The sequence below is a fragment of the Coptis chinensis genome, chromosome 6, assembly GCF_015680905.1.
Source record: "Coptis chinensis isolate HL-2020 chromosome 6, ASM1568090v1, whole genome shotgun sequence".
Classification (NCBI taxonomy): Eukaryota; Viridiplantae; Streptophyta; class Magnoliopsida; order Ranunculales; family Ranunculaceae; genus Coptis; species Coptis chinensis.
Window position 1 is genome coordinate 6,221,271 of NC_141461.1, and position 17,913 is coordinate 6,239,183.

Here is a 17,913-nt window from a genome sequence, read left to right on the forward strand (position 1 = left end):
CCATTTTTTTCAAACCTTTTTATCCCGTATCATCTCTCTCACGACATTGAACCCCTCAAAAAAAAAAAAAAAAAAACTTTGAGTTTTCTGTCGTGTTCATACTTCGAGTGTTGAGTTGTGAATCAACAATGGGAATTGAAGTTGGTGACTTCACTCAATTCGAATCATGTCCCGTTTGAGTATATACTCAAACTTGGTTGGGTTGATTAAACTTGATTAGGTTGATTAAATTTGATTGGATGGAAGATTAGGTTGATTAAACTTGATTGAGGTGGAAGATTGGGTTGATTAAACTCGATGATTTCAAACTTGATTTTTTTTTTGGAGTTTGGGTGGAAGATTAGGTTGATTAAACTTGAGTTCGAGTTTGCCCAATTTTGATGAAATTATTTTGAATTTGGGTTGATTAAGTGGAAGTTGATTTTTAAAATGAACATCGTAACAAACAAACCGAATTTTTTAAGTCCGACCCAGCCATGTTGTCTAAGAGAGTCCCCAAACGACCCCACCATGTTATTCTGGAGACTGCCCAAACGACCCCGTCGTATCGTCTAGCTAAAAACCAAGAGTTTTGTCTCAAACGACACGCGCAAACCACTTGAGTGTACACTCAAACTACATGATGAGGTCGTTTGAGTGTACATTTAAACTACATTGCGAGATTGTTTGAGTGTACACTCAAACGACATGGATAAACCGTTTAAATATATACTCAAACGACCCGAGGGTTTCGTTATAGCGAGACAGGTAGGATTAGTTGTTGGGCCTGGACTTTGATGGCAAACTTATAATATATATATATATATCTTAATATTAAAGCTCCCGCAAGGGGTATTTTTCGAGCTCTATTAAAATTCCACGTCATCTCCTATTAAAACGAGAATTTCTCTCCTATTTGAAAAACGGGAATTTCTCTTCTATTATAACGATAATTCTTCTCATATTAAAACAAATTATAACACTTTTAATTAAAGCGGAAATCATTCTCCTATTAAAATGAGAATTCCTCTCCTATTGAAAATTGTTTAAAAATCTAGCGTGATCTAATTAAAAGCGTAAATCATTCTCCTATTAAAACATAATCTCTCCCAATTGAAAAAACGGGTTTTAAAACTTAATTTAAAATAATTTGTTATAAAATTAAAAATAGTTACTGACTAAAACGGTAGTCCCAATTTTTTTAAAAAAATATAAATGTTTTCAAAAGATTCCACAAGGGGTATTTTTCGAGCTCTATTAAAATTCAACGCCATCTCCTATTAAAACGAGAATTTCTCTCCTATTTGAAAAACGAGAATCTTTTTTTATAATGGAAATTATTCTTCTATTATAACGAGAATTCCTTTCCTATTAAAACAAATTCTAGCACTTCTAATTAAACCGGGAATCATTCTCCTATTAAAATGGGAATTCTTCCACCATTGAAAAGGGAAAATCTAGCATATCTAATTAAAATGTGAATTATTTTTTTATTAAAACAAATATCTCTCTCCCAATTGGAAAAACGGATTTTTAAAACTTAATTAAAACAATTTGTTGGAAAATTAAAACGGGTTAGCAACTAAAATCGTAGTCCCAATTTTCTAAAAAAAATCTAAATGTTTTCAAAAGAGCCAGTGCGTATGCACGGGCATACAAGCTAGTCTTAATATTAAAGCTCCCACAAGGAGTATTTTTCGAGCTCTATTAAAATTCCACATCATCATCTCCTATTAAAACAAGAATTTCTCTTCTATTATAACGAGAATTCTTCTCATATTAAAACAAATTCTAACACTTTTAATTAAAGCGGAAATCCTTCTCCTATTAAAATGAGAATTCCTCTCCTATTGAAAATTAAGCGAAAATCTATCGTATCTAATTAAAATGGGAATTATTCTCCTATTAAAAACAGAAACTCTCTTCCAATTTAAAAAATGGGTTTTTAAAACTTCATTTAAAATAATTTGTTAGAAAATTAAAAGCGGGTTTAACTAAAGCGGTAGTCCCAATTTTAAAAAAAAAAATATAAATGTTTTCAAAAGAGCGGTCATGATACAGGGACTACAAATTATATCTATATCTTAATATTAAAGCTCCTACAAGGGGTATTTTTCGAGTTCTATTAAAATTCCACGTCATCTCCTATTAAAACGAAAATTTCTCTCCTATTTGAAAAACGGAAATTTCTTTTCTATTATAACGAGAATTATTTTCCTATTAAAACAAATTATAACACTTTTAATTAAAGCGGGAATCTTTCTCCTATTAAAATGAAAATTCCTCCCCTATTGAAAATTAAGCGAAAATCTAGCGTATCTAATTAAAACGGGAATCATTCTCATATTAAAACAGAATATCTATCTCAATTGAAAAAATGGGTTTTTAAAGCTTAATTAAAACTTCATTTAAAACAATTTGTTAGAAAATTAAAATGGGTTAGCGACTAAAACGGTAGTCCTAATTTTCTAAAAAAAATCTAAATATTTTTAAAAGAGAAGGTGCGTATGCACGGGCCTACGAGCTAGTATATATATATATATATATATATATTATTATTATTATTTTTTTTTTTGGGTTGTCCAATCCAATTTGAAGAGTGCCCAATACATGACCCAAAAAAATTTATAGAAATTCTAGAATTCGTTGGATTCTCATCTCTTGATTCAAGACTTTGTGGGGAAGTATTTGCACAGGGTCCAGATTCTAGAGCACATTTACATGTTTGCGCACTATAGATTTGCAAATTCTTCTTTCTTAATTAATCACGGAAAGTTGGAAACATAGCAAAAGGGTTTTTAATTGTTTGGTGGGTTTATTCGCTTATGCAATGTAGGATCAGAATTACGTCAGCCATTTGTTCTACACACGTCTCTCTTTGCCTAGCGTTCCAGGATAGCTTCATCTTTGGCCACAATACATACAGAGTTCTGTTAAGCACTGTTTATTATAGAGAGAATGTGAAAATTTATGCTGGGAATGAGAACCACGTGGTCGTCCCTGTACCTTAACTGGTCGTTGGGTTTTGGCAGACATCATTCGAGTCCTTAGAATACTTTGATCATGGGAGCAATGTCATCCACCTTTGTGCGAGCGTTAGTTCTTCCAATTATATCATTTATGTGTGGCTGGCCTATCTCGCTCAACTGAATTAAACGCTATTTTGAACTAACTCGAAGAATCTTAGTCTATTATTATGTTATTGATCGACATGTTAAAAAACCAGTAGTTTGATTGATATTGTGACCGAATTGATAGAAACTGAAACCAACGTATACCTACGTAAAAACTATCCTAATCAAACCCACTGTTAATATCAGGATTAAACAAATGTTTTACTTTAAATTTGATACAAAATTGAATGGAAAACGAAACAAAATAATAATTAATGAGATTCTTTATTTAGGGGAATCTGAGTCCATCATATAAGGGAAACTAGTATCAATCCACTTGTTAATATTAGTAATTGATTGATTATTTTACCAAACGATAGAAACTGAAACCTGTACAAAATACTAGCTTAAATTCATTATCCTCCTATACGATTGATACATGCAGCGTTTTTATTAATTTAATGAGGGTAATACCGTAAGAAAAAAGAAGGCCGTTGTGTAGGTAGTTGAAAGACAAAGTAGTAGTTGACTTCTAAGCGGTGGCTAACGTGGCGATTAAGTAAAGGCTATATAAGCTATAGCTGGAAGTTTCTCAGCGGGCCGGGTTCGATCCCAGCTCCATTCCTATCCGGTTCACATTCATTTTTTTTTTAAAGTTCTGTTCCTTGCTTCCATAATTCACCAAATACGCCGCCATAATTTTTTAAGAGTTGTTCTATATGAACAGACAACTTTGAACAAAATATTGTGAACAAACTGAGGTATTCATATTGCAGTGTCAATTACTATTGTCATATAGATGTTGTAGTGTCAATTCTCATTACTATGTTATTTTTGTTTACCTCCATGATGTGGATGCCAGATCAAAATGCACTATTTTACCCTCAGAATATTTAATGTTGCCTTTGTCAAGTCAGACTATTTATCTTTGCAACACGGGTGTTGGCATGTTGCACTATCAAATCTAACTCTGCAACATGAATGTTGTATTATCAAATCCCACTATTTATCTCTGCAACATAAACTGTCAACTCCCACTGCAATATAAATGTTGCACTGTCAACTCCCACTCTAATATAAATATTGTACTGTCACGTCAATTTGTTTACAATTGTTTGTTCATATAAATTTTTTGATTTTGTTTAATAGTGGTTTATTGATTTAACCATAGTCACAAAATTGGAATTCGGCAAATAAAAAATCGTTAATTCTTACAAATTAGTTAAAAAAATTGGAAAATCCATAAATAATTAAAACATAAAATAGTATGCAATGTGTAATTGTACATCATATCATGTTAGGGTTACTTCAAGCATATATCAAATTCCAAATTTACAATTATATATATATGTAAAGTATTGTTCAATTAAGAGACTTTTTATGTATTTTTTTAAAAACTGGAGATTTTTGTAACTATAGACTTAACACACCAACGTGAAATGAGGTAAGCCATAAGTAATATCTGAATCATCAAAAAAAAAAAAAAAAGATTCGGAGCGGGTATCCAAATCCAAAATCCACATCCAGAAACATAGTTTATCTCGAACTCAAAGTATTAATACCTGCTACTTTTTCCCCCATCACAAACATTCTTTCTTCCTTCTCCTCAAAATCACAAACAAAAAAGAAACGTTTTTTCAATTAAATTAAATTAAATTAAATTCGATCAGCTATGGAAGTGACAGATGGAGTGACGACGGGTGTTTCTTTAGAGTTTCCAGTGAATGACTCAGAAGGTAAGATGATGATGATACCAAGAAGAATAAGAAGAAGATTAATAATAGATAAGACTCCTTCTATAACAAGTGTTGAAGATATTGAAACTAAGCTCAAAGAAGCCAATTTAAGACGACAAGTATGTCTTCTTACTCACACCTTTCTTTCCAACTTTTTTTTTTTCCCTTGTATATATATATTTGTTTGTTGGGCTTTTGGTGTAAAGTATTTAAAATATTTAAAGAATACCCTTTTGTTGTTGTTTATGGAGTTTATATGTTGACATGTATATTGTTTTTAATTCATGACAGCAATTCCATGAGTGGTTATCGAACAAAGCTCGGCGGAAACCGAGAAGTCCTTCATGGTCTTCTTCTCAAGAGGAAGACCTTGGACAGCGCCTCGAAGCAAAGCTTCTTGCTGCTGAGCAGAAAAGGTATAATAACTTTTATTTTTTTTTTTTCTTCAAGGATCACATATTATATTCTTTATGAGAAGCTAAACCTGTGCTTAAGATTTTAGTTTTTATCCGTGTCGGAGTAGTGCAATTCCTCCGGACCGGACCGTTCAACTGAATGCCAATTTTATTAGCTATATCTTTTAACTTTTTATTCCGTGGCCACTTTAAGTAGTATTGTTCATGTCAAGTGACTATTAGGAATTAAATTGGAAGGCTACTTAAGATAATATTATTAATTATATGTCTTGAATGTGTATTGAATGCATGGCATCATATAAATATAAATAAATAGTGGAACTTCCATTCTCAAAGTGTCTCTCTCCATCCTTGGACATTTTCACAAGCTTCATATTTCTCATTAAATATTTCCAAGTATTCGTGGATTTTAGTGAGTATCTGCTTGTTGGAAACATACAAAACATCAGAAGGCAGGCACTAATTTTGAAACTATTTTTTCTACTCCTTTCTTTTTTAACTGTAGCTAAGCAGTAAGTACTATGGTTCTCCTTTAGTGAGGCAAAAAATGATTGATTCTTGGTTACGTACAAGTATACGACCCACGTAAAACCATATTGCTGTAGCTATTTGGTTATTTTTCTTACTTTTATTGTTAAATGTCATATGGATGAAGGAACTTATCTACTTTTCTTTGAGATGAATTAACAGATTGAGCATTATCACGAAGGCTCAGATGCGTTTAGCTAGGTTGGATGAGTTGCGGCAAGCAGCAAAATCCGGGGTTGAAATGCGTTATGAGAGTAAACGTGAGGAGCTTGGCACGAAAGTCGAATCACGGGTTCAGAAGGCTGAGGTAAATCGGATGCTTCTCCTCAAGGCTCACAGGCAGCGAAGGGCTGCAGCAAAGGAGCGGACTGCTCAATCATTGCAACAAAGGATGGTTCAGGAGAGAAAGTATAAGGACTGTGTGAGTGCTGCACTCTATGAAAAGCGTGCAGCTGCTGAGAGGAACCGAATGGGATTATTGGAAGCAGAGAGGAGGAGGGTACATGCAAAAGTAATGAAAGTGAGGAGAGTGGCTAAGTCTGTCTACCACCAGCGAGAAATCGAAAGAAGGAAGATGAAGGATCGGCTGGAAGATAGGCTTCAAAAGGTATGCACACTCTTTGTGTGATTAATATAATGCTGGCTTATATATAGTTCTACTGATGGATGTGTTACTATCAATGTTTCTGGAGTTCTTGTAATTCATGTTTATACTATAGTAGTATAGTTGTTATAAGTATTTTCAAGTTTAGAAGCTTTAAGTTTATTTATTTTAATCACTTTTTTGATGAATAGGCAAAGAGACAAAGGGCAGAATTCTTAAGGCAGAGAGGAAATCTGCATACTGGCCGTGTTAAGATGCACCGGCAAGGGGACATTCTTTCAAGAAAATTAGCAAGGTGAGAAACTATATTGTTTAGACTATAATAACAGTGTGATGTGTGTTGCCAACTCCAGCAACATTCGTTTTGGGGGAATTTTGGAATTTAACAAAAGTTCACTTGGTGGAATCAATGTATTAACCTTCAAACTGCTGCATGTTTCAGGTGCTGGAGGCAGTTCTTGAGTATAAGAAAGACTACCTTTACTCTTGCTAAAGATTATGATGCATTGAAAATTGATGAGAAATCTGTTAAGTCAATGCAATTTGAGCAACTTGCTATGCGGATTGAATCAGCTGGAACTCTTCAGACTGTCAAAGCTTTACTTGATCGCTTTGAGAACCGTTTGACGGTGTCACGAGCTGCAAGTGCTTCCAGCAGTTCATCCAATTTGGATAATATTGATCACTTACTTAAACGCTTGGCTTCTCCAAAAAGGAGGAGCACATCCAGTGATACAACCAAGAGGAAAGGATCCAGAAAAGTGGGATCAAGCAAAGGAGTTCAGAATCCGGTTAAATTGTCAAGGTATCCAGTGAGAGTGGCGCTTTGCGCATACATGATATTGGGCCATCCAGATGCAGTGTTCAATGGGCAAGGGGTGCACGAGAAGTTGCTTGCTGAGTCTGCAGCAAGCTTTATACAAGAGTTGGAGCTGCTGATCAAGATAATATTAGATGGCCCCTCACAGAATACTCAGCTGGATTCTACTGCTACATTGCCAAGCAGAAGGACTTTTAGAACCCAGCTAGAATCATTTGATGCAGCATGGTGCTCCTACCTATACCGTTTTGTGGTTTGGAAAGTGAAGGATGCTAGGTCTCTAGAGGAGGATTTGGTAAGAGCTGCCTGCAAAATGGAGCTATCTATGATGCAAACATGCAAGCTGAGTGCTGAGGGGGAGAACAATCTTACTCATGATATGAAAGCTGTTCAGAAACAGGTCTGTGTGTAGATTATGTTTTCAATCCTCCTTATATATATATATATAGTTAATTCATCAGAGGTTGAGTTGGATCGCATAATACATTCTAAAAAATGAGGCCGGCGGAGAAAATATTATGTGGCTGTTTTTGCTAGTTGAGGGCTGGAGAAAATACTTTCGTCATGTAGCAATAAACATGCACTAATCTTAACAATCTCATTTATTTATCATTGTCATAACCTACGAGATCCACTGTTAGAACCCTGTGTATAATACCACTTGTTCCCAACAAGATCTCATAATGGCCTCATCATACCGAAATGATACACTAGAGAATGTAAAATTCTTTGATTTTACCAGTGTTTAAACAGCTTTGCTATAGTGATTATCGCCTGCATTACTAATGTTTCTTTATTATCTTTCTTGGTGTTGCCAGGTCACAGTAGATCAGAAAATTTTGAGAGAAAAAGTGCTACATCTCAGTGGTGACGATGGTGTTAAACGAATGGAATGTGCTCTCTCAGATACTCGGTCCAAATTTTTCGAAGCGAAGGAGAATGGAAGCCCAATTGTCTTGCCTATTACTCATATTTCATCTCCAGTTTTCCCTAGTTCTTCACCTAGCCCTTCAGTTTCTATCTCGGCTGAACGAAATATTTCCGTAGATGGTGGTGAGAGGCCAAGTCGTGTTGTTCGTTCCTTGTTTAAAGACGATACTTCATCCCAACCAGAAGGGTTTGTTTCCTCCACTCCTAGTAGTGCAGAGGGTAGATTGGGTTCTTCGAGCAAATATTTGTTGACAGATAATGAACTTCTTGTGAATGAAATTATTCATGAGCATCGCCATGCGTTTACTGATAATTTGGATGTCAGCAATGATGGTCCGAATGATATCAAGGTTGGTACATAACTAAACTGATGTGCCGTCACATATTCTATTTAATACCTACTCTTTTGCCCCATTACTTAGTGCATGGTTTGATACAGATCCTTATGGTTGTTTGCAGGCAAAAATAAAAGAGACAATGGAGAAAGCTTTCTGGGATGGTATTGCAGAATCTTTGAAACAGGGTGAACCTGACTATGGACGAGTTATTGAGCTAGTGAAGGAAGTGAGGGATGAGCTATGTGAAATGGCTCCTAAGAGTTGGAAGCAAAATATATTTGATTCTATTGATGTTGACATCGTCTCTCAGGTATTTTGTTAATCTGTTGACTCTGCAATGTTATTGTAATTTAGTTCTACAAATAACAGCTAAAAATGTACGTTCCCCCCCATCCTCTAGGTGCTGATGTCAGGAAACCGTGACTTTAGTTATCTGGGAAAGATCCTAGAGTTTGCATTGGTCACCTTGCAGAAGCTTTCAGCTCCAGCTAGCGAGGATGAGATGATAAAGACCCGCAAGAAGTTGTTGAATGAATTACATGAGATATCTCGAACTGGAGAGGAATCAAACACGTCGTTTGTGATTGCAATGATCAAGGGTCTACAATTCGTCCTAGAACAGACACAGGTGTGATTTTATGCACTTTCTTCTCTTTTTACCTTTTAATTTCATTCTTTCCGTCAACAAATAATAATAATAATAATAATAATAATAATAATAATAATTCCAGTCTTTCCAGATAGATTCCTTGCTATACGCCTATGCATACCACGCTTTAGTATTTCTGAACATATAAAGTTTGTATGACAAGTTGTATGCAGTGGATAATGAATATTGAAAGTTTGATATATATATATATATCCTCATTTAGAAATCTCTAACCTAGTTAAAAATTGTTCTTAATTTTGATTTTTTTTTAAACGGCTCAGATTTTACGGTTTTAACATTATCAAATTAGTTTAAATTTATATATATAAGTAGGTTCCGTTTACCACACTTTTTATACCAAAGTTTATACCATGCCCCACAACTTTTTGTACAACGTTAATTATAACCTAATTTTTTGGGAATGTGTTCAACTAACCATAAAGATCATCTCTACAAAATTTAAACTAATTTGATAATGTTTAACTATGTCAAAAGATGATTACAAAATCGTAAAATCTGAGCCGTTTAAAAAAAAATCAAAATTGAGAACGATTTTTAACTAGGTTAGAGATTTCTAAATGAGATGAATTTTTGTGGAGATGTTATCAATGGTTAGTAGATCATATCCACAAATTATTAGCACTTAACTCATCTTGTAAGGGGGTGTGGTATAAACTATGGTATAAAAAGTATGGTAAACGGAACCTGCTTGTGTGTATATATATATATATATATATATTATTATTATTATTTACTTTATGTTGTGGCACTAACAAGAGTACTTATGTATATGAATATAGACGATTTGGTGTGTCTGGAAATCCTCGTTTGACCTTCTAAACTTGAATACTTGCATGCTTTGACAGATACTCAAGAGAGAAATTAGCAAAGCTCGCATAAGATTACTGGAACCAGTCATACAAGGTCCCGCTGGTTTTGAATACCTGAGAAAGGCTTTTGAAAATCGCTTTGGATCTCCTCTCAATGCCTCAATCTCTCTGCCACTAACTGTTCAGTGGATTTTATCTGTGTGGAGTACTGTGGAGCAGGCCTGGAGTGAACACACTGACTCTCTATCTGGTTTGTCAGTAAGCCATGCAAGTTCTTCACAAGGCCTTCCTCAAACTGCCCTTCGAACTGGAGGCAGCATCCCTGTAGCATTAAACAGAGGCCAGTTGATTTCTGACTCTTTAGTACCAGTCGCTACCGCAACAGGTTTGTTTGCTGTAACAGTTTATGTACACATTTTTGGATTTTTGAAACTAGAGTTGTTTGGTTTTGTTTTTTATCCCTCTTCCTTTTATTCCTTTTGTGGTGAGTTGGTATAGTTATAATAATTTGAAATTATATTCCGTGATATGAAAGTGTTTTAAAATGTTTTTGGATCAGGTAATCATCAACCGGAATGCAGTGGAGACAAGTTTGATAAGATGGTGAGACTTGGCTTATTAAAGCTAACAAGTAGTATAGAAGGGATCACTCAGGAGACTGTACCTGAAACTCTTAAGCTCAATTTGTCAAGGCTAAGGGATGTTCAGGCTCAACTTCAGAAGATCATTGTCATATCTACCAGGTATGTGGATAAGAACTACAATGTTTGCTAGATTTCTCTGTGTTGGTGTTGCATGGACATAGGCTGTTCTCTTGCTTGCAAATTCTATGGTTTGCTGTGTTTGTGTAAACACAGTACCCCACTTCTAATTGCAAGAGGTCTACCCTGGTGAAACCCTTGGTGACCAGATCATCATTTAATCAACCATATATTGCTGTTTATCTTATACTTTTCCTAATGTTAATTTAATGAAATGTGCAGCATGTTGGTTCTCCGGCAAATTCTTGTCAGTGAGAAATTAGCAACCAGTGCTGCAGATGTAGAAAATGCAATATGCAACTCTGTTGGTCGACTCACTGAGCTGCTGGACCGAGTCGAAGATGTGGGTATAGCAGAAATTGTTGTAACAATCAGTGAATCTTCATGTGACTATGTGGACGCTGAGAAACTCCAGTCGAGGAAGGAGGTCATGGCAAATATGTTGGGAAAAAGCTTGAGAGATGGGGACCCCGTGTTTTCAAGTGTATCTCGTGCAGTTTACTTGGCTGCAAGGGCGGTTGTCTTTGGAGGAAGTGGGTTGCAAGGTAAGGAATTGGCAGAAATAGCACTTCGGCGCATTGGGGCTGCTGTTCTTACTGAAAAGTTAATGAAGGCTGTAGAGGTTCTGGTCGTTGTAGCAACAGTGTCATGTAATGTGCATGGACCCTGGTATGCAGAAATGATCAAGAACATGTGATGTTTGCAAATTTGTCATGTATTGTACATAAGAAGTATGTATGATTGTCGGTAGTGCAGTTGCTAGGGGGGGTTGTATATGGTGTGTAGATAGGATGCTAGACTGATGTCATGTAAAGTTACTTTATGCTGATCTCAAGTTCAAGAAAAGTTAACTTATTGTAGTCTTTGATTTGTTATTAAATATGATTTAAGTGTAAAAATGTTGTAGTTGAACTATTTCTATTTCCTTATTTGCTAAGCAATCAGAGGAGAAATCAGTGCGAAACTTAGTGTTGGATTCTGAGAAAGTCAACCGGTTTGGGGAGTTTTTGTTGACTAGTCTCACCCTAAAATGGATGGCCCAAATTAATTGAGTGGATAGCGCTGATCGACTCATTTTTGTCCATTTCTCCTCTTTTGGAGCTTTGGACTAGTGGTGCTGTGCAATAGAGAATTCCACAAAATGGCGACGGCACTAATAACACTTTCATCAGTTGCAACCCCATTAAACGTAAGTAGAAGAAGGACAAGACAATACCCTTCATTGCTTTCTTCTTCTTCTCTCACTGCTTCATTTGTCCTCCAATCTTCTGTAAGTACTTCTAAATTTCCTTAATTCTTCCTGTTGCTTATGGAAGTTTTAATAGTATAATAGAACCATGTCATGGTTTAGTTTTAGCTCTTCAGTATGAAATATTGCACCTAGTACAACCCAATTTCAGTCTATAATATTTTCGAAATGAGAGCAAGACTTGAAGATTACCACATTGATATAGAATTCACCCAGGTAGTACATAAAGGTGCTACTGAAAGCCCTAGTCAGGCCTAGTTATGAAGTTGATCAAAATTGGAAAACCAAATTACCCACTTTGAAGTAACCAAAATGTTAATGTTCTTGACACTGGAAAGGCTATAAATCGGCATTTTAGAGCTGTAACGATTTGCAATTGCTTTTGATTTCTTTAGGGATAACTATTATAACATCAACAATTTTCTTCAAAGTTGTTTTAATTTTCTCCTGGGTCATCCTGCCTAGTGCTTCAACTATAGTTTAGAATGGGAATGGGCAAATGTGTCATTCAATTTAAAACCGCTAAAGAATTTGGAAAATCTGGAATTTACTGTTCACAATCACCAAAAAAGAAGATAAGGAAACACACTTTCTTCTGCAAGATATTCAGTTCTCATGACCCTTTTTATGCTAAAAGGTCTGTAGGAACTCCCAACAAACGGAATAACAGGGTTGCCTCTGTCTACCTTACATATTTGACCAAGGGTATTTGATATGTTCCAAGAATGGGTGCAAGAATGCTCTCTAAAGTTTGACGCCCTTTAGCTGTGTGATCATTTTTCGTTGACATGGCTTGAAGTCAGTATAAAGTTTAAGGCAACAGGTTCTTGCAATGATCTTATACACATTGTTGACCCACTAATAGGCTGAAAACTGATATGCTAAATGGACTTTGCACATTGATTAGGAGAAGGATGAAACTGGTATTAGATGAATGCTCAAGGAGTCCAGGTTCCTTCAGTATTAGAAGCTCCACCAGAACTTTACCTATTTTGAGTGTGTTCAAGGCTAGAGTTGGGCAAGGCTAGTTCAGTTGTGACCTTTTGGGCTTTTGTACACAACTGAATGATTCAAACCAGTTTTTCGTTTCAGACTTTCAATGGCTATCATCAGATTGAGATGTCGAGTAGTTTATTGTCGACTAAACCTAGATATCTAGCTTTAGAACAAGTTTTAAAATATAGAATACTCAACTCTTCAGCAAGTTGATATCTAGCTTGCTGTTAATAAGAAACCCCTTCAAAACCTATCCATGTCAAACAATTTATCACCTGGTATTGGTAGATGATACTGAAAACCTTGTACCTTTTCAAATTTGACTGGTCAAATCCGTATGCTTGGAATAATAATGTTTTCTTTTATAACTAATTGAAATATGATTTATTCCTTCTAAGTGTCTTCTTGCAAATGATTAAGCTTTCACGAATATGGCTATATGACCACCCTTTTGTATTTTCATGACTTAGATAATGTTTACAAGTAGTTTAACTGTAATACTTCAGTTGTTTAGGGAAAAAGCAACTTCAGTCATCAAAGATGCTTGTATCATTCAAGAAATAAACACAGCAGAGTATATTCCAGTCAAGTGAAACTGGAAGATGATGTAGATGATGAAGCATTGCGAGTTAGTTAGTGGTGCTGAGGTTATCTTAGGGGAGGATACAGATAGCTTCCGTGCTTACCTATTGACGGCAGTGAAAAACAACAATGGAACTGGTGTATTGATTTTGTCTGATGTTTATGGTTTTGAAGCTTCATCTACCAGAGATTTTGCATATCGGGTTGCATGCAATGGCTACAAGTATGTTGCTTCAATTCGGAACACTTTAAAAATTCTAGTATGCCATACATCTTTCAAACTAATGATAGGAACTTTTATTTAGACAACATTGATTTTTAATCTTTTTGACTTTTGGAATTGCTAGACTTGGCTATTAGAGATGGTCCCTTAGGTCTGTATTTGGTATGTACATGATTTGTCAGGGATGCTTGCCCCTTCATTTAACTAACTTGATAAATCAGCCTCTTTACCATTGTGTTGGACTTCTTATCCTTTACAAATTATATCCTCTTTTATACATGAAATATGAGTTAGATTGTTTTGTCGTGTATCACATTCTGTTATGTATATGTGGATTTGTATTTCATGTTATACAATATAAAAATAGTACATCCAAAGAGTATATCTAGGGCACTCTCAAATACTCGAAAACAAAAACAAAAACAAATATGTGTTAGACAGCAATGTGATGATAGCTGGTTCTCACGAATATGTGTTTAGGGAGGATTGGTTTTGCTATTCAGAAAGGGCTAGCTGCGCAATTTGTAGCGTGCTTAACCTCTAAATCATTTGTTTGATTTATTTTTCATATCCATGATATTTCAAATGAATTTTTACATATATAAAATAATTTCTTTTACAAGTTTTTTTTTTAAAAAAAAATGCACACACACACACACACATATCAAAATACAAGACGAAGTGTAGGCTTCTTACCCGATCTTTTTCTCTATATTCAATGTGATCGTCATATGCGTTGTTTCATTCTTTTCATCAATTTTATATTCATTTGAGTCCTTAATTTTCCCCCTTCTGCATATTTTCATTAGTGTAGTCTTCCTCGGGGATCCTCTCAAAATTTACAAATTTATCAACAGGCGTATGTAGTTGGTCCCCAGCATTATAAAAGGACATCGATGAATTGATGACAAGATAATTATTACTTCTTGAACGATTGCAAATTCAGTATAGTGCTACAGTAAGGTATACTAAGCTTTACTGAATGATTTGTTAAGCGTAGATAGTAGGGTGACCCATAAATTTTAAAATCCAGTTGAATATGGTGCATGTTCGCTATAAACGTTGTGTACAAAAAATGCATTTCTAATCCATATGGAGTGTTTTTTCGAGCTACTTGTTGGACGCTTAAATGCTTCATGTTAGGTTTGGTTTTTTTAGTGAAGTTAAGACATGCCAAGTTTTCCCTTTTGCCAACCTGATAAATTGTATGCCGTGGACATTGATTTAATCTTAGGATCCTTATCATTGATTTAGCCGTGGACTTTGATTAGTCTTTTAGAAAGGCATAAATACATCATGGTGGGATATGGATTTGATGGTTGAGTACAGCCAGGTGAAGTGACTGGCTACCATGAGTCGTTGTTGGTGTGGGCCAAATTGATGTGTACCATTGGAAGGGAGATTTCCTGACCATTAAGATATCAATGCAACTATCTTTTATATTTTTTTTCGCTTATGATCATCCACAGGGATGGCATTAAAGATACTTAAGTTTAGAATCATTGAACGTTTATTATAGCATGACGGTCAATGTTCTTTGATTTTCAGTGTTTTGATACCAGACTTGTTCCGTGGAAATCCTTGGACAAGCGACCGAAGCAGGTCTGAGTTTGATGATTGGGTAGAAAGACAACCAGCTGAAAGAGTTGCCAAAGACATAAACTCTTCGGCAAAGTGGATGATCGATGAGTTCCTAGCTGCTGGTATTTCAAAGAAGCTTGGTATAATTGGCTTTTGCTTCGGAGGCGGTAGACTGATTGATACACTTGCGCGAGACCAGGGATCCTGTTTCAGCACAGCTGTCTGCTTCTATGGAACACATATGGACCTATCTATAGCTGCCATTATTAAAGTCCCCATTTTATTTATTTCTGGTGACAGCGACCCACTCTGTCCAATTGACATCTTACAGGATTTTAAGAGCAGCATTGGCGGAGGTTCCAGGGTGGTGGTATTCAAGGGTCAGGGTCATGCATTTGTTCACCGGCCAGAATCTCCTGAAGCAGATAAAGATGCGGAGGAAGCATTTATGATAATGAGAAATTGGTTGCATGATGGTTTGCTTGTGAATAAGAACTGAATGCTCCTTGTTGTCTATTCTTAAATGTACATTTGGAAAGTTATGTTACTCTGCTGCTGATCGTTCTTTTGGCTCCTCAGTGTTTCTCGACTTTATCTGATTTTCTCTTTAAGAGAATTGTAAGAACCAATAAATACAGTATCACTCCCTACTTTGTTTTTTTCCATTATGAAAAATCCATTCAGATGTGGTAATGTAGCTCTTTACCATTACAGAGTTACAGACTTACAGGTCGTTGAGTGGAATTGTATCAAATGCATAAAAGGGTTACAAGGCAACCAGTTTATTAGCAGAAAGCAACTTAATGGGTGGGTTTTGATGAGAGCCCAACTGCAGAGGGTTGATTTAAAAGCCTACAGTGCGCAAAAGAAAAGTTAAAATAATAATAAGAACAATATTCTGAAATCTAGTTAGAGACTTATAGCCACTGGGGACTTGGGAGTAGGGAAGATCTCCTTGTGGTGCATCAGTGCATGAATGGATATTGAAAAAGAAAGATGCGAACTGTTTTCATGTAGAAAATCTGGTAACCAATCTGCAAAAGAGAAAGATCTCTTCTCTGCTCAAGGAAAAAGAGAATGTCTTTAACTGGTCTGTTTTTTTCTGAAGAAACGATAGAGATGGTTTTGGTCTTTTGTAGAAACGACAATTGACAAGCAAAGATAGGCAACATGATATTGATACTGTATTGAACTATTGATAAACCAAATGTTTAAGTTCCTTGTTACATTATTATCAAATCTGAAAATGTTGTTAATAATCACTTCAACACTCACAACGAAAAAATTACTTACGACAAAGTAATCCGCTTCTAATATATAGTAAAACGTTGGGTTACTAGCCTTCCTGGTGTGAAAGGAAAGGAAGAATGCAATGAACTTTCACCATGAAGCATAACACCCCGCACCCCGCATTTTATGATTAAAAGGAGGCAAACTAATATGCTCATGTTTAAAAAGGGTATACTCCATTACTCCCACATGAATGCGTTACATGCATGATTTCAAAGATTTTCTAGACCAAACAAAATGGAAATGAATTCATAATGATATTCATCTCAGGCCCTATTTGTATTTTGTAGTAAAACTGTAAAAGTAGCCAAGAACATCGAAGTCCCAACGTGGATTCAATCAAATATATCTTTGAAGTTTGAACAACTCCAACATCTCTCAAACTTAGTCATACACATATAATGATGCACAGCAGCACCAACTCACTAGGTACGTGGGTGGGTCCAAGATTTAGTGGGCCAAGTGCTGGGGTTCAACCACAGTCCAGAAGTACACATGCTGCTATCGACTCTATCCATTTCCTGCTTCTGTTGTGGGTTGTAAGGAGTTGTGTTGTTAGTGGGACCAAAGACGCACATGTAGTGTCAGTGGTTGCTACAATAAAACCATACACATTACTGCGTCTGCTACCCGTTGCTCATGCTCTTCTTCACTGGGGACCGCAACCAGTAGTTTGTTTGTTTAAGTGATTTTAGTGATGTAGTCAAACATGATCCCACCATCTCACCTCTTTCACTTTTAGTTCTCAACCTTTAACGGCCACAATATTCCCTTTACAACGTTATATATAACTGTAAATTGGATTTTAACTAACAAAAGAAAGTAGAAAGTTATGTACAAACTACAAAGATCACTTCAGTAATTAGAGGAATGGTGAAGCATCTGAGAAATCTAGTAGACTACTAGACTGAAATGTGTGACTAGGAGGCATCTGGGCGTCATGCACTCATGCTTATTATCTATTTGAGCTGGCAAATGCAACTCTTGTTGAATGGCATCTCTCAAGGTCGCTGGTACTTGAGTTTTAAAATTTTAACTCAATACCATGACTTGGTGAAGAACTAAAGAGAAAGGTTTTCGCAAGGACAGTCTAGGATTCTTTCTATATCATGTTTCTTCCAGATCATGTTGCGAATGCACTTTCAACGCCAGGAGTTTATAAGCTCTATCTACAACGAACACCCAAGGTCAAAAGCACATGACTTTCCCTATAAAGTTTCTTCATGATCAAAGCCATGTGACAATGAATAGAAAATAAATTAAACAAGTGTCCACTGTGAAGAAATTC

General features: G+C 35.7%; 2 protein-coding genes across 3 annotated transcripts; both read left to right on the forward strand.

Annotated features, from left to right (window-relative positions):
• The first annotated feature begins 4,658 nt into the window (after positions 1–4,658).
• Positions 4,659–11,603, forward strand: LOC147491084 (T-complex protein 11). Its single transcript, XM_086563916.1, has 11 exons — positions 4,659–4,947; positions 5,120–5,244; positions 5,935–6,379; positions 6,568–6,671; positions 6,819–7,596; positions 8,015–8,476; positions 8,586–8,774; positions 8,865–9,092; positions 9,980–10,328; positions 10,503–10,686; positions 10,927–11,603. Exons 1-11 carry the CDS (start codon positions 4,765–4,767, stop codon positions 11,399–11,401), a joined length of 3,522 nt encoding a protein of 1,173 aa, XP_086420042.1. The 5' UTR covers positions 4,659–4,764; the 3' UTR covers positions 11,402–11,603.
• A 74-nt stretch (positions 11,604–11,677) lies between these two features.
• On the forward strand, positions 11,678–16,028 carry LOC147491085 (alpha/beta-Hydrolases superfamily protein). Of its 2 annotated transcripts, none has more exons than XM_086563917.1 (3): positions 11,678–11,974; positions 13,464–13,754; positions 15,303–16,028. In XM_086563917.1, the coding sequence occupies exons 2-3, from the start codon at positions 13,561–13,563 to the stop codon at positions 15,832–15,834; spliced, it is 726 nt and encodes a 241-aa protein (XP_086420043.1). In that variant the 5' UTR covers positions 11,678–11,974; positions 13,464–13,560; the 3' UTR covers positions 15,835–16,028. The 2 variants fall into 2 exon arrangements, with proteins under 2 accessions (XP_086420043.1, XP_086420044.1); XM_086563918.1 differs by having other exon boundaries at positions 11,792–11,974; positions 13,456–13,754.
• Positions 16,029–17,913: the final 1,885 nt, after the last annotated feature.